At 43.0% G+C, this 21,968-nt stretch overlaps 1 protein-coding gene across 4 annotated transcripts in view; it reads left to right on the top strand.

Annotated features, from left to right (window-relative positions):
• The window catches only part of ADAMTS17 (ADAM metallopeptidase with thrombospondin type 1 motif 17), a 166,475-nt gene that overhangs the window by 129,024 nt on the left and 15,483 nt on the right, over positions 1 to 21,968 (top strand). For all 4 annotated transcript variants that reach the window (XM_042039414.1, XM_042039415.1, XM_042039417.1 and 1 more), the window contains 3 exons: positions 4,507 to 4,711; positions 8,741 to 8,893; positions 21,592 to 21,769. In XM_042039414.1, coding sequence (XP_041895348.1) covers positions 4,507 to 4,711; positions 8,741 to 8,893; positions 21,592 to 21,769 — 536 coding nt within the window. The remainder of the gene's footprint in view (positions 1 to 4,506; positions 4,712 to 8,740; positions 8,894 to 21,591; positions 21,770 to 21,968) is intronic.

The raw sequence follows: 21,968 nt of genomic DNA, 5'->3' as shown, positions 1-21,968 counted from the left end.
AAAAAAAAAAAAAAGCCTTCTAGTGACTGGGTGTGGCACAACCTGTTCCCAAAAGACAAGATTCACCTGATTGTTTTGAATCCCGTTTAGCAGAGAGGTGGTAGAGAGCTTCAGGAGTGTGTGGGGAGAGGACAATCCAATAGTAGAGTGTGTGTGTTTCATGGAAAACACAATTCCATTTGTAAAGAGAGTTTTCTTCTACATAGTCGAGCATGAGCTTAGTTTGACAGCTCTAAGCAAAGTATATCTGTCAGTTCCACATGACTGATTCTCAGAAATCTTTTCCAATTCTCTGTGCTAAAATTATCCAATGTGAAATCCTGGCCCTGCTGAAAGTTGTTCTGACTTTTGCTTAAATCAGTAGAGCCACAGTTTCAACCGGGTGCCCCAGAAAACTAAGAGTGACTTAGACAGGATTTTGCATCACAAACTGGTGCTAAAGACAACCAGGGCTAACTGGGTATGGAGTTATCCTTGCCTGTACATTAAACTAAAAGGTATTCAATAAAATTTATTGGAAATAGAACCCTCAGATTACAGAGCTTTAGATATGTTTCTGTCACAAGGACTTTTTCAGACTTGTTTTGTAGGAAACTTCCTCTGATGCTTTACTCGACAGTAGTACAGGCTCTGGTTGTAGTTACGAGCCAGCTCTAAAAAAAATAGGTTTAATAACAGAAAAAATGTGTTATTGCAAACATGTCTTTGTCTATTACTGTGAAAGCAGGGAAATAAATATCATTGTAGTATTGGGAAGGGAACAACAGTATCCTGTAGGTAGTGAGGGGATGTGTGAACATGGCATGTGTAGTTAGTGGAAGAGAACTCACTGTTCTTCTGCAGGGCTCAAGGCAGAAACAACCAGGTGAAATTTAATGGGCTGCAATATCTACCCCAGAAGATGTAATGGCTTTATGTTATAAGAGGCTGCAAATCTCTGAAAAATGACCTCATGTCTTTTGATTGCACTCCCTTACCCCCATCCTTCAGCCTTGATCCATTTTATCCTCCTAACATTTTTTTCCCAAATATTTCGCTACGAGCCCTCATTTGGAGACATTCATCTCCCCTGGGTTTATGGATATAGTGCTGTAGACAACTTCTTTTTCCTAGAAAATGTGAGAGTCTTAGGCAAGTAGGTAGAGTAGATAATTCAAGGTTAATAACCAATCCAGACCATAGAAAGATCAAATGATGAACTGAATCTCCAAAAGATATTTCAAGTTTGCTCCAGGGGCCTGCCAGATGAGTGTTGCCCAAGCAGATTAGAAGAACTCCCAAATCCTCAGAAGGGATACTGAGAGGTCAGAGGTTGAGGAAGACTCAGAAGACAAAGATTTAGAGCAGCCCTCTCAGATTGCATGTCCTGCCCATCCCAGCTTTTTGATGCTTTTGAAAATCACACCCTTCTGGGCATATTTTAGCTAGAAAGACAGCCACTGTCTGGGGGAAAATCTCTGCTTAAAAGCTCATCACTTTCTTCCTGAATCTAGCCACCAGCAGGGATCACTTAACTCTTGAATCTTCTGTAGAGGTAGGATTACCAAAAATAATACCAGGGATAAAGCCATCCCTGTGGTTGTGAGAAGGATGAGTGTGTTTGTCACGTAAATCAGTGCTTGTTGGCAAAATGAGAGGCTCTCCAGGGATTCCAGCTGGAGCACTCCCATGGCCCCACAGGAGATAGGTTATAACCTGGGAGGGAAAGACCAAACTGAAAAGAACTCTGGTGTCAAGCAATCCCTAAGATCAGTTTACAGGCTTAAAGTGTAACTGGAAGCCAAATGCTTTCTATGATATACACAGGGCTTAGTGTACAGCAGTTAATTGGCTTAGTTAATAATACAGAACCAGCCTGGGGTTTGGAGTTCCTTTTGACATTGTCATAAAAAAAATACTTACCCTTTTTTAAAAAATCACCCTCTAAGTAGGTCTTGTTGTTAAACACACTCAGGTGTGTTCAGAAGGTGTAATGACAGTGTAGAGACAAGCATCTGCCTGTGGTGTAATTTAATAGTAACCATAAGGTGATACTATTTGTACATTACATTTTTCTCCCCTGTGTGTATAGTACTTACATATAGTAACTCTGCTAGTATCTTGCTGCAAATTCCTTCCAAAAATTTGAAACTGGCAGGAATTTTCATCTTTAAGCACTTTATCCATGAATCCCTTGTCTTTCCACGTTGGTTGTGAATGTTGTTGAAATACAGTTGCAGTGATCCTGTGTGTTACAGGCACTAAAACAGTATTTTCAGCTGCCTGTGGAGGAGTTTTTGGGGAGCTGTGGGTGTTCAGGGCACTGCCAGGACTGCACATAAGACTCACCTTTACTTGTTTGCCAGATTGTTTTTACAAGCCATTGATCCAAGCAGATTTCACTGAGAGGGTGAAGTTTTGAGGTCAAAGTCAGTTCAAAGTTTCAAAGTCGGTGCCTTTGAAAATAACCTACTTTACTCATATTATTATTATTCAGACATTTAATGTCACTTGTGTCCTGGATGTGAAAGTAAAACCACCAGTTCGAAATAGCCTTTAATTTCTAAGTATTTCAACTGTCACAGGCAGGGCAGAGTGGGCTGTGAGGTTTCAGAGATCCCTTACAGCATTGCCCCACCTGATTTGTAACCACAGGATTGGGATCGGGGGTGGACACAGTGGATGGTGGCTGATGCTGACCACCCCAAAGAAAAAGCTGGAGATTGTGTTTTCACCGCAAACACAACTTTGTATTGGTACCCTGGGTTTCAGCTCTTGCCCTATGCAATCATTCTTCTCCTGATGATGATAACACTTGTTTTTTCTGTGCTAATTTTCTAGTTACACTCTATCATGGCTGTGCTGGTACTGACTAGAAACCACCAAACAGGTAGAAACCAGGTGATTTCTCCCCTCCGCGAGAGCAACAAACAAAAAAATTAAAAAGGAATTTTCCTTCCTGAAAGGAAAGCCATAACCTTGTTTCTTAAGGCATCTTGGAAATAGCTGGCATGCTGTGTGCTGCCCATCCTAAATGCAAGCTCAGAGACAGCCTCTGCCAAGAATGTATTTTTATCTTTCTTCTTTGCTTTCAGCCCCTTTCCCTTTTTCTTTTGCCAGTAGCTGTAGATCACAGTGAGAGCCCAGTGCTGAAGTGAATATTAGCTGAGTGGAGCCTGGACAGAACCCTTTCCCAGCCCTGTGACTCACATTCAGCTCATAAAGCACAGTCATTTCATCCCTTCCAGGCTTTTGTCAAGAGCTTCCTTCACCCAGATGGATAATTCCCTCCACGTTTAATCCAACAGGCTAGAGCCCAGCTGATACCAAGGGAGCCTGGCTATTAATTTTCATGAATACTGATTTCTGCACTTCAGGGCTATTTTTGTCAGCCTTTCAGCCCAGTATTCGATTTCCCAGCTGACATTTTCCCATTCCATAAGAGAAATACCAAGCCCTGGGCCATGGAGATGCACCAAAACTGCAGTCTGAAGAAACAGGTTTGGTGTCTCGCTGGCTGTTTTAGCCAACAGAAATTCACAGATGTGTCAGTCAACTGTTTTAATGCACAGGAACATTTGATCAGGGCCCTGTTCCACAAAAGACAGGTGGCCAGTCTGCCCAGTCCTGCGCAAACCAAATGGCTTCCGCCTTCTCTGTCAGCACAGTCATCAGTGCTGTCACACCAGTCATGGCATTCACAAATTAATTCATGACAGTTGCAGCAGGTGAAGATGTTTCTACAAATGGTGCTGAACTGATTTTCCCCCCTTCAGGAATGGGAAGATAGGAAACAGTTGTTTTGATTCGTTTCAGAGAAGTTACACAATGGCTTCAAAAGAAATGTGGGGAATAAGTTTCTCTACCTGGGTTACAGGAGCCTCCAGCAGAATGAAATAGTAATTCTCAGCAGACCTGTTTTTGAGAAGTCTTGTTTGGGCCACTTACCATAATAGACAGCCATTGGGTGACAAGTAAAAGATTCATGGTATAGGGATACTAATCTGGATGACAGTCCTAAATAACAGGCTAGAAGGTCAATTGCCTGGTGAGAAAAGCATGAGAGCCTTCCGGTGCTCAGTGACTGCCCAGCTATTGCTCCAGTCCCTCACTCCATCTAGGAATGCCTGTAATTACAGAGAACATGCTCCTCACTGACAGATTGCAGGAAGCTAAAGATCGATGCTGCTTGTCTTTTAGAAAAAACGTCCTTCCCTCCATCCCTCCTCCTTCAGATCCTTCTTAGACACTTTATTCACTGCCTTGTAGTCCTGCTCTGGTGCTTCCAGCAGTTGCTGCAGTCAGTGGAGCTGGAAGTCAGAAGGGAATATTCACTTGCATACTGACACACCAGCTTTACACACTTCAGCTCCCAAAGAGGGTCAGTGAGCTCAGGGTGATGACAACACAGCACCATCAAAGCACCCACAAATCCAGGAAGACCTGCCCATTTCTCACTGGGTTTAAATGAAGCATAATGTTTTATCCCAACAGTTTGCTAACATTTATCCTCTGGCTCCTTCCCAGGTGGGTGACTGGCCATTGGAGTCCCTGCTCTGCCACCTGTGAGAAGGGTGTCCAGCACCGGGAGGTCACTTGTGTTTACCAGCTGCAGAACGGCACCTATGTCAACACCAGGGATCTTTACTGCCTGGGCAACAAACCAGCCATGGTGCAGAGCTGTGAGGGACGGGACTGCCTGTCCATCTGGGAAGCATCAGAGTGGTCAAAGGTAGGAACTTCACCCAAGGAAGAAGCCAGACTGCTCAGAGCTCTGGATGCATTGGCCTTAATCCATGGTTCTCATGGTCAGCATCCTTGCAGCACTGGAGCACTGGGCAGGACTCTCATCTGTTGAGATGAGCAGTGAGGAGCTGAGGTTTGGTTTCCAGACTAGACGAATTAGTAAGACAGGGTTTAGATATGCTCTAGTGACTATATCTTTCCATCTGAAAACTGACCAAGAAGGAAAAATGTTTCACTGACCTGAGGCCAGAAGTGTAGTAACCCAGTAGGGCTTCTGGCTTCATTTAAATGTGGTATGAACAAATACCAGGCTTATCAAGCATGTGCATGTTACCGAGAATGTACAGTCTTTGGGCCCTATCCAGCCTTATTTTGTGTAATTCCAAGAATGTGAAAAAGCTGGTTATACTTTGTATAAAAGGTGCATCTCCAAGTAGTTGCAGAGTTAAGAAATTTTTCCCAAGAGTTACGAATGCATTTCTGATGTAAATAATGTGTGGCCTAGACAGGTGCCCTGTGTTTTGTTTAGCAGCAGAGTGATCTGGGAATGTGCCTGCGGTTCATGACTAGGACTCAGCTAGTACAGGGCAACTTTGTCTGAACCCTGTGAGTAACAGTCCTTACAGGATGCCTATGCTCACTTTGATATTGTATTTGTTAGGCTCACCTGAGTGATGAGATCCTTTCACTCTGGGTGCAGGGTTGCAGCTCTACCAGCCTCATTCCAGCCTGGCTGTCCAGGAACAGCCCTTTCTGTGGGAAGAATTCCTCATTATTCACCTCTATTTGAAACAGGGAGCTCCTGTTCAAAACGTTGTCAAAGAGCTTTTGCTAAATATTATCGTTAGACATGTGCTTAGAAGTCACAGAAGCTCAGGATAGGAAAGATCCTAAGGAACAGTGTCTCCTCACAAACACAATGGGATTCATTGTGCACCTCCTGGACCGGAAATCTTAGTTTGGCAAGAGAGATGATGGTTAAGTGAGAGCAGTGTTCCCTTTCAGTGGGGTGCTGGATCTGTTCACTGGTGCATGAGTTCTTTCACTACAAAAGATGTGCAGAGACACGTAGTAAGTTTTCTGATAGGTCTTCTGTGTGTCGTTCCCCTTTCAGATGATGCCCTCTTTATTTCTTATAGCTAAACCAGCTGAACTGTTTATAGCTGAGATTAGGGTGCAATTCCTACCTGGTTTACATGTGGATTTTTTACTTGAGTCTTTTGTTAACAATCCCTGGTACTTCTCTCTCCCTTTTATGAGAGTAAGTCAAGTTACGGATCAATGGAAATCTTCCATATCCGTGACCATGTAACTCCTTTGCAAATACACAGCATTTTTAGATAATTTTTTCAATAGCTGGTTTACTTTTCCTTTGATACATTTATTTACTTTTGTTGCATCTGTAACTGTGCACTTGTGATTTTAAATTTGTTATTCTGGCCCATTTCTGCTGTTATGAAGCACAGTTGACTCCAGGACATGTTTGATGCTCTGCCAGTGTGAACCCTTCTCACACCTAGGACTTTCTTCAGTGGTAATCACTTTATTGCTTAGCATTTTAATCTCATGTTGTGGAATAAATATCCCTGTAATTGTATCATTTTATCAATCAATTTTCTGATCTATTCTTTTTAACTTCTTCCTTATACAACACAGTTGACTGCACTGATGTCTGGTCCCTGGTCAAAAATGTGTGTTTTCACAGTAAATTCCAATGCAATCTTCATTGTGGAAAAAATTAAGTTCCCCTTGTATTGCCAAACACTTGAGATAGTTTTGGACAAAGTACCGTTCAACCCATTTTGAATGATAAAAATAGAGACTGTCAGGAGAAGGTGAATGTTTCTACTGTTAGAGAGCTAGAGTGAAAAAAAATATGGATTTCCTTCAGATAAAGGAGTTGTGTCTTAACTGCAAGTTGTGTTGCTCCATTGCAAAGCCTCATGGGATTTGCCAAAGTAATTTGTTAATAATATAAGACTTAATGACCTCAAGTGGACACACAGAAAATGGGCATATTAATTTGTGGACTCTCTTTAAAATCTATATATTAAGAAATTCTTCATGAAAACAGATGACTTGAGGAAAGGAAAAAAACTCCTAAAGAGGGTGATTTATATATGACCACCAAAGATTTGTTGGAAACCTTCTTGCTCATGCTGTTTTGTCTAGGAAAGTATATGCAGTATTAATCTGTGAATGACTTAAAAGCTGTGGGAAGAACAAACAGTTGGTGTTTTTCCCAGACTTGCTTGTAAAACCCACCTAGAGATTTCTCCTACTGTGAAAAATACTCCCACTTCAGCTTGATTTACTTCGAGTAAATTGGACCGTTATAAAGATTTTTATATATTGTGCTTTGTAGTCTGAGATGAACGAGTGCAACCTTGAGGAGTCCAGCTGGGGGCCTGAGGAAAATGATGCATAGTTTGGGAAAGTCTATCCAACTTGGGGCAAATTCATGGCTTTAAGGTACCATTTAGGGAGCTCCAGCCTGGGATCTCCGGCAAGCCTTGCACTCTGAGCAGTCCAGCAAAGCATTTTGTGGAATTCTGCAAAGCTGGGAAGAATTCACCCCCGTGTCTTGCACAGCTATGCATTGTGCTCCTTACAAAGATGTTACATCCGTAAGGGGGTCACGCCATGAGCAGCCCACAGTAAATTAAGTGGAAGGTTTCCCAGATTTTCAAGAAGTCACTTTGTAGTGCTGTGAAGTATTTAAAGGCATGTCTATTTGCTTGCCAGCTCATAAACGCTTGTCATTCACGTCCTTAACAAGGCCAGCAGGTCAGAACTGCCTGGATTGTGTTTTTAAGACAGTTAGACAGGCATGCTGAGATTTGTCCATTTGATGTAATTTATATCAAGCTGATGCTTGTATCCAGCATAGACCCCCTGGATGGAGAAGCTTCTTGGAACACGTTCAAAAGACCTCACAGAATATCTCATATCTTCACTATTTATTCAGTGTCACATCAACTGTCTTTTCCCTGCTGGCCCCCTGAAGGGGAGAACTTGACATGCCAGAGGAGGTTAGTTTTTATCTCAGCTGGTACATAGATCATTTTTCCACCCACCTGTCCCCAGTGGCTCTGCAAGACAATTTCTCACTCTTAACCACTGCAGTGGCATGAGAATGAGGAGCAGGCAGACTGGCTGTGCTCAGGGCTCATGACAAGAACTCAGGTGGCCGTGACAGCAGACCTGGTGCTCTATGACCGAACTGGTTATTGAAAGCAGAAATTTGGATTCAGTTCATGCCAGTGTCCTTTTCCCACCTTGTACAGCCAAGAAAATCAAGACGAATTCTCCATTAAACAAGAATTTCCAACCATTGGCAAAGATAACAAGTGAGTGGCCGGATATCCCTGCTCTTTAGGTGCTAATTCCATAGAGCCCAGGCACAAAACCAGTTGTGGATAATTTGTGCTCACACAGTAAATGTCTGTTAAGAGTTTTTCAGAATTAAGATAGCAATGAGCATTTGGCAAATCAAAAAGTGAAGGTGATGTGTGTGTTTCACATTAGAACATGTGTGAGAACTGTGACTTTGCCATGATATTTACAAACTGTGCTATAGAAACATGTTTGTAACAGTGGTCTCATGCTACTGTCATTTAAAATTGCATTTAACACCTCATGCTGTATCTCACGATACATGAAGGGATGTGGCAGTTCTGTATAGATCTGAGTGTGTCCATCTTCAGCATGAATGAGAAGCTCTTCAACACAAGATTTAGTGGCATCAGTTCTAGCAAAAAGCCAGCTAGCATTTTTCAAAGAAGGTTGATTTTCAGAATTGCCATTTTTCATAAGTAAAGTATTTTGCAAGCAGTCATCATGCTTTTCAAATTACTCATGTATGAGTGGCTTAGATTATTGTAATAAAATCTTACGGATTACAATTTTCCTCAGTGTTCATAACCCCAGCTTTTCCTCTGAGCTGTGTTACCAACATAAAAGCTATCATTTCTAAGTACCATGTAACAAAAACCAAACCCCTGGTTTTTTGCAGTGCTCAGCAGACTGTGGCAGGGGAATTCAGAAAAGAACAGTGACATGCACAAACTCCCAAGGCAAATGTGATGCAGCCACCAGGCCGAGAGATGAGGAGGAGTGCGAGGATCACACAGGCTGTTATGAATGGAAAACAGGAGACTGGTCCAAGGTAACAGCGAATACTTCGTGGTGTTTTCTTTCTGAGAGCGAAGATGCTCAGGGTGCTGAGCTCCCATGTGCTGTCTGCATTAATTTGCAGTTTAAATATTTAGGAAACAAAGGTTTAATTGGTTTTCAGGGTAGTCTGGGACCTACACACATAGTCCAGTCCTAGACTCATTCCAGCCACCTGAAATAAAAGAAAGGCTTGAGTTTAAAGGCAGAGTCAAAACCATCAGTCCCTTCCTCAGGGCTGGAGCTTACCTTCACTTAGGCCTGTCTGAACTTTGTTTCTCCAGTGACATCAGTGGAATTAATTCCTGAATGCAGTGGATTAAACCAGAGCAGAGTCTGCTCTGCATTTGCATTCTGATCTTAAAGTAATATGAGGTTTTGCTTGGGAAGGAGACCTGGCAGTGTGAGAAACTCAACCCTTGCCAGTGTTGTTCAGAAAGCATCCTTTACATTACTGACTTTGTGTTTGCATAAGGGACTAAAATTTCCCAGCAATATTATATTCAAGTTTGGTTTTATCTTATCTTTCTAACTGTGCTGTTCTTTAAACAGAAAACCTACTTTGTGTTCTGGAATGTACGGCATGTGTAGAAACCACTGGGATACAGTAGTTGCACTTTGCTTTCCAAAAACCCAAACTCCAGCAAGCAAAATCCAGTGAAGCAGAGGCCCAGGATGGGCAAATTGGCTTATCTGTGATTGCATTTTTTTTTGGAATTACAATTTTGTATATACCCTGTCATAAATACGTGCATTTAATGGTGTCAGTGCTGGAGATGCAGGAAGAACCTGCCACATACAGAGTGTCTGTATTTGTGCTGAGCCAGGAATTTATGTCACAAGATGTTTACAGTATTGAACATTATTTTATTCATAACCTGGCACTCTAAAGTCTGTGCAAGCTGGCCAAAACAAACAGTCCCCATGTGTTAACAGGTGAAATAACATTATTTATTTAGTTATTTATTTGTGGAATACTAAAACATTTTGGCATGCAAACAGGATTCTCTTGATAGGGAGGAATATGAAATAATTGTGTATTCACTGGTTACATGGATTGGAAGTTCAGTGTTGTGTGAACAGTTCCAATCTGATAAAGATGTTGGCTCACTGCTGGGAGGGCTGCAATCCTACATGGGTCACAGTAAACAGTGTTGTTGATGGGTTTAGTGTCTGCATGTGAGCAGGGCAGGATCAGCGCAAAATCTCTTGTTATTTGTGATTCTTAACTCAGGAGCAGGATCATCCATGTGCAGGAGGGCGCAAAAGCTTGTGTGCTGCATATGTGGCCTGCTTCTGTCTTCAGGGAGCTTGTGCCAGTGCTCTGCTTCCCAGGAATTTCACCCTGTGTGAGTCCAGCAGGATGTTCTTGGACTTAGATTTGGTTTATAATGAGCATTTAAAATTCTAGACATATTGGTTAATTCTGACTGGACACTTAGGTCACACAATTAGATTCTTACTCCCTGAGCAGAGGGGTAGAGATTGCTAGAAAAGGGTAGGTGCAATTCTTAGAAGAAAATGTATTGTTCCAGAAACCCAGATAGCTGAAATGTTTGGTGTGGAATTCAATTCTTCACAAATCCTGAGGGAAGGATTTTCATCATGAGGATCCAGAAGCTTTAATACAGGGCTTGGACTTAGGAGGGGAGCCTTTACAGCTATCAGCAACTCTGGCTTAAAACAGTTCCTCCTTTAAGGAGAAACACAATGTCTGTAGCCATTAGATTATAGTGAACTCTTCGAAATTCATTCTTCCAGGGCAAAATTCCACTGTAAAACATTTGTTCCCAACCCTTTAAAAGTCACTGTGAGAGAGCTTTGTGCTGACTAAGACGGAAACTTTTTCCATTAACACAGACTGATCTCAGAACAAGCAACAACTTTATGCAATTAATGTGTTGTGCATTTGTTGCTTATTGTTGAGAACCATCAGGGAAGCACTATTTAACTAACAGTGGTAATTACACAGATTAAAATAATGGGCTTTGATGCTTTATGTGCAAACAGCTTGCCTGGTGACTTGGCCTCTGATCCTTAATTTCCCAAACCAAGATCCTCTTTGAAGATGCTGGGAAGTCATGTACGAGAGGGGGAAAACCTCATTTTAAAAGTCAAATCCAGATATATCTTGTAAACAGAGCAGGCTGTTTGGGTGGTATGACAGTGTTATTTTTGTGTTAGTAGTGGCAGTATTTGTAGAATACACGGATTCCATGTATGAGATGGATCAGCTCCCTAAGGAGCTCCCAGCAGCAGTAAAACCTCCACACCTACCCCAGACAAGTTGTGATTTTAAGTTCTCAGCCCCAGTGTAGAAGAGGTGAGGGCTGAAAACAAGGCCATGCTGGTCTGAGACCTGCACCCACCAGCCAAACCTCATCCACTGGCCTTAGCAACAGCTCTGTAGCTGTTTTCCATGCTTGAAAGAGGAGGGATTTTATCCCATTTTCTGTCAGGTTTATTTGCAGCTGGTCCTTGCTGTGTCCTGTAGCTGTGGAAAGCATTTGGAGCTAACTGAGCAGATTCAGCAACACAGTCCTGGCTGTCATGTTTGTATATTCTTAATATATTTGCAGCGTGTTTCAAGTGTTGCACAAGGAACTGATATATCCAGTTCACTTTGCAAGCACATAAGGCCAGGTTTGTAAAGTTATTTTAAATGGCTCTGAGTTTGCCTTTGTTAGCCCAGTGCTTGATTAACAGACTGTACTGGAAGTCTAAGGACAGAGAATTGTTCTGTTACTAGACCTCCATTACCACTGCTACTAAGCTTGCAGCTTCTCTGCACTGCTGCCGCTTCTTTTTTAAACCTCTTATCTTAAAGGGATATAATTATTTTTAGCATTTAACTCAGCATTGGTGTTACAAGTTTCGTAACTAAACTGTTCCTGGCCCCAGAGTCTTCAAACCTAATAGAAAGATGAATTGCACAATGTAAGACCCACTGAAGTTAACACTGAAGGTGTTAACTTGAAATAATTTTTTATTTTTGCCTGGATTCTTCAGAATTGCAATTCATTATATCATCCTTTTTTATACATGATGCAATATACAAAAGGGAGTCCAAGCCTTCTCCCATTCAGTCGTTTCTTCCAAGAGGAAATTCCACATCCAGTTTGCATTCAGTTAAAGAAACAAACATCTCATACACTCGTTCTACTTTCAAATAGTTCCTCCTTGTTTGAAATCCGAGCTCTTAAATGTTCTAGCGCTGGAAGCATTTTTACATTTTTGTTGTAGTTGTGCTGGTCAGAGGAACAAACACAGGTTGCTCAGTTTCCCAACACTTGCCTCAGACTCCCAGACTGCTGAAAATGTGCCTCTTGATGCTTTAGCAAGACAGTAGTTCATTCTTTCATGATGAATTATATTTTTGCTGACAAACTTTACATCGAGGATTACATTCCTGTGAGGAGCGCGGGCAGCCCATGAACAGAGCATGTCTTTATGTGTGTGGCTCTTTGGGGAGCTGAGCAGGACACACAGCCCAGCTCCACACCATTCCCTGCTCCAGGCTGCACTGGAAGGAGCAGCTGCAGGACTTGGACTTCACATTGGAGTCACTGGAAACGTGTCCCAGATGATGCGGGGGAGCTGGAGGTGTTGGCGAGCTCTGGTGGTGACACAGATCTTGTGCTTGAAGGTGAGCAGCTCCAGGGGCTGCTTTTTAGCCACCCAAGGCTCCCCCCCTGTCCTCAGGTCTCTCCCCTTCTGCTTCAGCAGTAAAGTGGCAGGAAAAGATGGCCCAGGGCAGACCTTATTGCTCTCCACAACCAACTCAAAGCAGGTTGTGTTGAGGTGAGGGTCAGACTCTTCTCCCAGACAACCAGAGATAGGACAAGGGAGGTTCAGGTTGGATATTAGGAAGATACTAATCACTGAAAGAGTGGTTAAGCATTGGAACAGGCTCCCCAGGGAAGTGGTGGAGTCACCATCCCTGGAAATGTTCAAAAAACAAGCAGATGTGGCACTCGGTGCTGTGGTTTAGTGGGCAAGGTGTTGTTTGTTCAGAGGTTGTACTTGAGCTTGGAGGTCTTTTCCAACCTTAGTAATTCTTTAACTCTCTGCAGGCCAAGGCTATATTTTTTGAGTTCCTTTCCTCCAGTTGTCCTTTGGACTCTTCTAAGGTATGATTGAGGAGGCAAAGTTATATAGCAGGAGCAAAATCTCCACAAGATTTTTATGGTTTGTTTTTTTTTTTTTATTTCCAGTTTTACTTAATTGTTTCTCTATTTTATGTGCCTCAAATTCTGTCCTGACTGTAGTTCTGTTATTTGGAGCCAATAGCACAGAATGGTTCAGGGCTCCCAGTTTCATTTTTTTGACTGTTCTCCATTTCACTGGTGTTATATCAAGGAAGGTGGAATTTCAAGCCAGATACACAATCTCCATCATTAGCTCTGACTTTCACAAGAGGCATTTTCAGCTCTGTGCGTGGAAGTTTAAGTATGCAACTTCTGTCCCTCAGGCAACAATTTAGCTCATTAACCTATTATATTACCTGGCCCAGTGAAAAAAATTTTACAAGAAGAAAGACACATAGAGGCCTTGTAACATGTTGGCTTTGCTGTATTTTTTTCTTTGCAGTTACAGTAGGTGCTCTGTAAATACTAAGGCCTGTATTAATCTCAGATAACCCAATGTAAATCCAGGGTAACTGTCTTTCATTCTTCCCTACAAGCTACTGGCCATGGGCCAAGGATCTCACTCAGCACAGTGGGTCAGGTGTCAGTCTCTCTTACATTAGGGTAAACCCAAATTAATTCAGGCACTTGAGTTAATGCCGGTTTATGCCAATGCCATGCAGAGCAGGATCTGACCTAAGGGACTGTGCAGAATCCTTGGGTCTTGGGTAGGAACCATCACAGATTCATGCTCTCAGGAGAAAGGAAATACATGACACGTCAAGCTGGGCTTGAACTGGCAGAGAAAGTAGGGGAAAAATCTGCTTCTGCCACTTCACATCTTGTATAACCACCTGGCACAGCTTTCACTGGATTCAGAAAGATTGTACACTCCAGGAACTGGAAAGCACGAGTAAGGACCAGCTTGGCAAAGTGTAATGTTAAACAGTACTCTTGTTGCCAAATAGTGTCAATAGTGATAAAGCACATCTGAAAAATCACCTGTAGCCACCTGCCCTCCCTGAGCATCAAGAGTTGCCAACTCCTTTACAGCATTTGCTGAGCCTGTGAAATGCTGTCAATGGGTTCTCATCCCAGGAGAATATTAACAGTAGGGAGGAAAAAAAAAATCTAATTTTCTATAAGAAAAATACTGGCTTTGTGCCAGACATTGAGGTGCTTCTCACTGAAGATCAGCCGTCATTCATCACAGTGGGTGGTAACAAGGATTTGTAATTGCAAATTAATTGTTTTGGCAGGATTACAGTAGGTCTTATTCTCTGGGAGATAAACCCCCAACCTTGCAATACACCAAAAAACATGTTGGTTTTGGGGGTTTTTTGCCAAAAATACTCTACGATCTCCCAGTGCCAGGAAGGCATATTTTCCAAGCTCCAAATGATTGGGAACATCAACAAAATCCTCTGTGTGCCTCACTTTTAATGATTAATTCATATTGCATAATAAGAAGAGTAAATCAATGACAGCTGTGGTTTGAGAGGTGTATTCAAAGCTGTTATAAATAGAGAAGCAAAACTACCCTTTGTTCTAACATTCATTACAAATTCATGGCTTGACCCGACATCTGTTTATGATAAGCTATGGACAACTTGTTAATTCTTCATAAAGGTCAGAATTCATCTTCTTCTATCTTGGAGAAAATAACTTTTCTTATTGGATTGAGAAAAAACTCTGCAGGAGGGGTGGTAGCTTAAAACTGCAGTGGCACGTCAGAGCTGACATGAACAACTTCATGATTTATGGCTCCTCACATGCCTTCAGCACCACTGGAAGGTTGACCACAGGCCTCACTGATGCGCATCAGTTGTTCTCCAGAAGGTGACGGAGCTGGGTGGGACAGGAGAGCATCCAACGAGCTTTAGTTGTCAATTTCCCAGCTTCTGTGGTCCTAAACATGGCCAGGAGCCAGAGCATCTGTCCTAAACCTAAGTCCTGCCACACAGACTGCTCTGAATTGTGGTTCCCTGTGGTTTGTGGCTCTGGCACACGATCACTGATGCACAAACCAGAGCCTTTCTTGCCAACAGCTAAATCTCAAAACACCCCTTGCTACAGGAGATGTGAAGAAATGGCCCATAATTGGTTTTACCAGCCAGGGACACTCTTGAATTTGAACAGGGTTGGTTCAGTAAGATGAATCCCACCCTCTTCCTTTTGATTGTCTGTCCCCACATCTGTGGAATGTCTTTAGCTGTGGGCAGAGGTATACATGTTGCATAATGGGACTAAAACAAGGTTGAGCCTGTACCTAGGCTTGGGCTAAGAGCCAGCCCCAGTGGATGCAGCTCTAGTTGGGAACTAGGCATGGAAAGGGAACAGATGTTGACTGCAATGCTGGCCATGTCGTTCCCCTGGGCACTTTAGGCTCCAGAGGCCAAGTCCTGCTTTGTGCCTTTCAAACTGGTCCTTATTTGCACAACAAATTGCACAGCTCATCTCTGCTGGAGTTTCTGGGAACATCCACGGTACAGATTATTGTGAAGGTTCTGTAGTAAAGGAGAATGTGCTTCAAAAAGATCAGATTAATCAGTGTTTTGTTTGAAGTGGAGCATGCTCTGCCACAGTGTTATTGTCTCATATCCCAATACAGCCTCCAGTGATCCTGTTAACTGAAAGAGTAACTTCTCTTTTTTGATATTTTTATTTAAAAGCCTGGTCCATTAAGTGCATTTTTTTGATGAAGAGTTAAAGACTTCCACCAGGACCAGTGGTTTGGAAATGAAATTACATTGTGACTATTTTACTCTTGTTTTTTAAAGTGAAGAAGAACAAAGAGTGAAAGGCAAGCCTGTTCAAATATTGGCATTCATTTTCTCTGAGTTACTCTGAGATGTTACAGTGTGCAGGATTGTGTTTTTGAAAATATGGGGAGTAGTAGTTCACCATTTAAAGTCTGCAGTACCTATCTGAAGAGGATTTTCCCCTTGAATCCTTAAAGCACAGAATATGTTGCTTACAGGGACTGCTGTAATTTTGCGGTCTTTACAATAATCTTTTGAGATTTGTAATGACTGCCAAGGCATTAAGGTGACAGTCTCCCAGAACAACTTTAAGGAGCAATTAGGACCAGTCTGACTGACTGTGCAAAGAGATGAAACAGTGTTAGTAAGCATCACACATGTCAGAGCTGAGTAGCTCCATGTCTAGAAAATGCTCAGGCAGGACTGAATGAGAGATGAGCAGCCTCTTGCTGAAAGTAAATAATCTGAAAGGAGTCCTTACTTTAATTGCTTTCTTTAATAAATTGCTTTGGGGGAGCATTGATCATTAATTGATGAATAACTAATAGTAACTAATAATGCATTCAGTGGGGCTTCAGTTCCCAGAGTAGTCTCTCAGGATAACATCTGGGGCAGGAGTCAGGGTGGGAATAGAGCTCATGTGAGCCCTGAGAGCTTGGCTCAGCAGGAGCAACACACAGTGCTGTAGGAGCAGGGGGGATTCTCCAGCATCCAGGCTGACCTGAGTTCTGTGATCCCATAGCTGTCCATTACTACTGAGGTTATTTAAAATTACCTTGATAATGCCTTTTGCATTAGGTGTTTTTCACCATCAGATCCTTGCAGTTTTCCTGTGGAGTAAGCTCTGGAACATTTCCACTTTCTGCCACAGATCCAAACACAGCACAAGTGCTACAGGTGACTTGCTAGAATATGGTCCCTTGTGGGCAGCACTGTATCACTTCATAGCTCTGCTTGAGCCTGTTCTTGAAATCCAGTTTGAAACCTCATGAGAAGTAAATTGTGCCTGATTGTAATATTGGATTAAATGGCATTTTCTCATCAGCATCCACCTTGGCTCCCCTGCACAAGTATTTAGGGGCACTGTCACGACCCAGAATATTCATGTGTTCAGCCTTTAATCTCTGAACTCAATGTGCACAATGGAACTTTTCAGAATAGCAAAGCCAAGCTTAATTATGCAATGAGACATGCTGGATGTGCTGGTCAAGTCTTGTTCCTTGGGGTCGTGCAGTTTGAAAGTACAGCTGTAGGCAGTTTGCAAAAATTGCTTCTCTTTTCCTGCTAAGATACTGTCACATCAGCCACGAGCATTTGCTGCCATAATTTATTGTTTCTTCCCAGACTGAGTCAGAAGGGTATGCATTTTTTTCTTCTTGGCTAAGTTAAACAAATCAGTCATTTCACAAAAGTTTCCAAATGAAAGATTGTTGTAAGCAAGACCAGATATGTTCTTTTACAGATCTCGGGTTCAAAAAGAAGGAAAAAAAAGAAAAGAAAATAACAAGGAAGCTTGAAAAACAGCTTACAGTTTGCTTTGGGCTAATTAGATCTTATCAGTGAAAAGACAGATATTTCTTTCTTTAGCATGATGCCATGGTGAAAGTTGACCTGGTGTTTATGAAAGCATATTGCACGCTGCTTTTCAGCTAGAACTGGGGTTTAAATTAGTTATCCTCATAAAAAGCCTGATGTGAAGGTGTGTGGAGCACTGGCTTTCAGAGCACACATGTGTGTGCTATTAAGGTCCCGGGAAGGGAGCAATTACAGGACCTTTGTCATTCATCTCAGATGCTGTGTTAGAATGTTTTTAATAAGAACTTGTCTTGCTTTCTTTCTGACTTTCATAGAGGCAAGAAATAAGACCCCCGAGGGGAAAAACACTCTACCCTAACGCCTTGAATACTTGAACTCTGAAGTCAGTAAAGCGTGACTCTATCTCTCAGTATTGGAGCTTTAGCCATGGTGTTATCCTTGGCTTCAGCAACTTCCAGCAAACTGGGGACAAACCAGTATCTTTATACATCAGATGAACTGCAGACTGATGAATAAAGAGAAACCCCATCTTGCCTACAGCTTAGTTATGACAGTCATCTAGAACTGTATCTCCCTCTGACAGATCAGCCCTCTCCATACTGGAGCATGCTCAGGATTGGCTGGAGGGATGCTGTGGCCTTCTGCTGGAAAAAGTCTGTTACCAAAAAGATTTACACCTATCCCTTGGAGCTTAGAAAAATGACATTTCTAAAGGTGTCCTGGGGTCTGAAATGTATCCCAGCCTCCCAGGAGCCCTCAGCAATGATCCATTATCGCATTCAGTCCCAAACCTGTCTCTGTGCTGGTAAATCTGTTCCTTTTCTGCCCCCATTAAGCCTCAACACCGGGATTCTTTGGACTCCTTTATGTGTTCCTGAGCTGCCCAACAGCAGCCCTGCCCTGGCTTAATTCATTCTCATTCCCCTTTCTTTCTCTGGTGATCTTTTGTAGACCGGGAGTTGATGAAGGCCCTGACAGTTCTCAGCACTTTCTGTAAATTTGTTCTATTTTAATACCTGATATTCTCCTGAGGCATTTGCTTTCAAAGCAATTAGACATCTGTCAGCACCTTTGCTAGATTTCAAGCTTTCATATCAGTATCCTAAGGTGGAAATAGCATTCCAGTTGAAAAATCATAGCTTGCTCCTAAGGTTAGAGTTTTTCAGTGAGTAAATCTTCTTTAAGCTGATGAATGCAGCTGCTGCCTTGACAATTTGTGAGTTTATTTCCTTCTGGATATCCCCACTGACTTGCATGTTACTGCCAAAGAATGTGAATGGAGGCATTTTTGTCTTCCTTTTGCCTTCCTAAGCAGCGTTTGAACTGGGAGTTACAGGGGCTCTTATTAGGTTCTCTTTTTGTAGCTGTTCATTAACTCCCTCTATTTTACAGTACTGAGCAACCCTTTGATCTTTGCATGGGGGTGGATTTCCAGTTTACAGTGCCTGTATTGTCAGTTTAGGGCATTATGGTTAAACGCTGTGGATTTTGCATATGCGTTTTTGTGATAGTGACACCACTGGCGGTGCCTGGTGGAAGGGAAAATCCACTTCTTTGTTTGGCACCAGCATGTCTGCTCAACCCCTCGTCCCAGCCCCAGCTTCCCAGAGTAGGCAGATTGCTGGTGGGTCCTGTCTGGTGAACCCAGCCCTGAAAATTGTTCTGTGGATATGGTTCCTTGCTCCATAAACATTTGGGAACAGAGAGTCCATAGCAGTGCATTTAGCTGTCCAGAGAAGGAGAGAAGGTATTTATGGGAGTTTGCTGTTCAGTTGGAGTTTGATTTTTATACCTCTTTTAATGATGTCCTCTTTTCATAGTGCAGCATGAGTAACAATTCCCCCTTTGTATGTATTTTGTATCTATTCCTATTTCCTATTGAAATTCCTAAGAAAGAGACTATCCAAGTACTGAGTTGAAAATTTCATCTTAAAATAAGCCAGATGTCCAACCTTCCTTTAGCTGCCAAGCCCAAAAGAGTTCAAGAAAGATGTTAAAATCTGTCTTCCTGGCTGTGAAAAACTAATTGCATAGCATAGGTGATGATCCCAGTCTCCCAGGAGAAGGAATAAAACTGCTTCGGGCAAAAGCTCTGCTGCTATTTGTCTGAGGATTGGAGTTGGCAGTGTCTGTGGAAAAAAGTTTCATTGCTTGCCCTCCTTGCTGGTTAACAAATGCAGACAGGAACACAGACAAAGGTAGGTGATTGTTTGTGTGTTGGTATCTGAAAACCTAATTCACCTTATGAGAAAAATGCTGTTTTCTTCCTTCTTTCCCTTTTTCTCCCCAGGTCCCCCGTTAAGAGCACAGGGAGTGCTTAAAATCCAGAGACAGAGGTTTCAGACTCAGAACGTTACAGTCATGTGAAGGAAGTCCGTGGCCTGAGTTATTTAATGCCTGTGTAATAACAGCTATTCTGTTTGTAAAATGGATGTAAAGTTCCCTTCCTCAAGCAAAGAGTTTGGGGGGGATTAAGATTAGTAAAGCACTGTGAAGACTAAAAGTGCCACTGAAATCCTGAGGATTAAAAGTTGCGTTTGACTGGTGAAGTGGAAGGGCCTAATTAGTTGCATTTATCAGGATAAAAATTGTTCACTTTAAATCCAGTGGCCATCACTGAGTCACTGAGGGCACTTGATGCTGGGAAGGAGCTGAGGGACACACTAAACTAATGAAATGCCCAGATCTCACAGCTTAAATTCAAATTGTGAAGGGGATTTAAATCAGGGACTTTAATTCCTGATTTTTGGAATAGCTCACTGTAGGGCAAGAGAAGGGTTCATTCAGCATAATCCTAAATGCCATAACCATTGCTGAGGTATTATTTGACAGTGATCAAATTTTTATGTAAATTCAACACCTGGGAAAAAAAAAAGGGTGAAAATATCTGTCATAAACTGGTGTGTTGAACCTAAATTGAAATAAGAAGATTTGTAAAGGAAAAAAACCAAACAACAGGGGTTTCTTGTAATACTTCCAGACCAAAATGACCATGGATTTGTGGTACTCACCCCTATGGATGTAGAGGTGTGCATCCACGTGTTCTGCCCTTGGATCTTGGTCTCACAAGCATCCACACCACACACACATGGTTTGTACCTGGACTTCAGTTCAACCTCAGTGGTGCCCATCTTCTGAGCCTCTCCAGTGTTTGGCATCTCTCTTCTGAGAATTACCTCTCTGAGGTGGTGGGCTTTTTCACGGAGAAAGCTCCAATGCCCTGACTTTGCTCAGAAACAGCAGAGGACAGAAAACATGACCTTTTCTTACATTATTCTATTGATACTTCTGTGCTTTCCCTCACCTCCTCCTCTCCCCCATCATTTGCTTGTGTGTGGCTTTATCAGAAACAGGAATCTTACCCAAGTCTTGCAACCCATTGTTTCTTTATGTTAAATACAAGGTTCTTTTATTGACTCCAGCTGCTGCACCTCCCTGTGCTCACTGTGTTTGCTTTATTAAAGTTGAACAGCGTGCAAGTAGGACATTGTAAATCACAAGTGACTGGGCCAGGGGAAGAGGGAGGGAGAGGGAGGGACTCTGATTGTATGACAACAAAGAGAGCATATGAACAGGCTGGGCCTCCTGGCTAATAGCAGCCAAAACTCTTGAGTACAATTTGCAATTGCTCCCAGGAGGACAGGCAAGTGCCAGACAGTTAGCAGGGATAGATGGGAGTGAATACTGGAATACCCGATGTGTTCTCCTGTCTAGAACAGAGCTTCTCAGAGGTCTGGGCACGCAGGAGCTGCCAGCCTCTGCTGTAATCCTGGTATTTATCTTATGTCAGTGCCTGGCTGTGGTCATCCTGTCTGTGGAGGAAGCCTTGTTAGACCACGTCTTGGAGAGGGCTTTTAATCCAAGTACTGCTGAGTCCCTCACGGAGAGGGAGATGGAAGCTGCTGGTCCACGATTAAGCATTACACATTTTTCAGCTTTGCCTCTTCATGACTGAAGGTGGGGGGAATTGCATTTTGCCTGCTTGAACCCCATGGGCATCCAGAGGGGACAGTCAGAGTGGGTGAACTCAGGGCAGAAAGACAACAGGTTCCTTCTCTGTGCCAGGAGAGTTCCTCTGCTCACAGCACTCCCTGAAGGTGCAAAACCATCGTGGACAACACAGCAGCCACACGGAGGGTCCCTGGCTGCCACAATGACCCTGCTGTTGAGCCCTCAGCACCACAGTGGCCGCACACTCTGCTCTGGCAGTGATTTTTGCTGTGCATGTGACATGGAAACCTCTGTGCTCAGTGTGTTCTCTCCTGCAGTGCTCCTCGACGTGTGGCAAGGGGCTGCAGTCACGCGTGGTGCAGTGCATGCACAAAGTGACCGGGCGCCATGGCAGCGAGTGCCCAGCCCTGGCCAAGCCGGCGGCCTACAGGCAGTGCCACCAGGAGGTCTGCAACGACAAGATCAACGTCAACACCATCACCTCTCCCAGGCTCGGTGAGTCAGGGGCCTGGGGGGAAGGTGCCACCTGCCCAGGGTGCCCAGTGTGATAAAAGTGGGGCTGCAGAGACTCTGCAGAGCCAGAAATAGGGAGAGGCTCAGCCAGCTTCCAGACTAAAGGTCTGGTGTGGGTAGGTCCTGTCTAACCCCTGCCTCAGGCTGTGCCTAAGTGGAGCGCTCGGCAGAGGATGGAGCT

The sequence above is a fragment of the Corvus kubaryi genome, unplaced genomic scaffold, assembly GCF_017639235.1.
Source record: "Corvus kubaryi isolate FWS band 111438036 unplaced genomic scaffold, C.kubaryi_AGA036_p1.0 37394, whole genome shotgun sequence".
NCBI lineage: Eukaryota > Metazoa > Chordata > Aves > Passeriformes > Corvidae > Corvus > Corvus kubaryi.
This window is presented reverse-complemented; position numbering and strand designations above follow the sequence as displayed.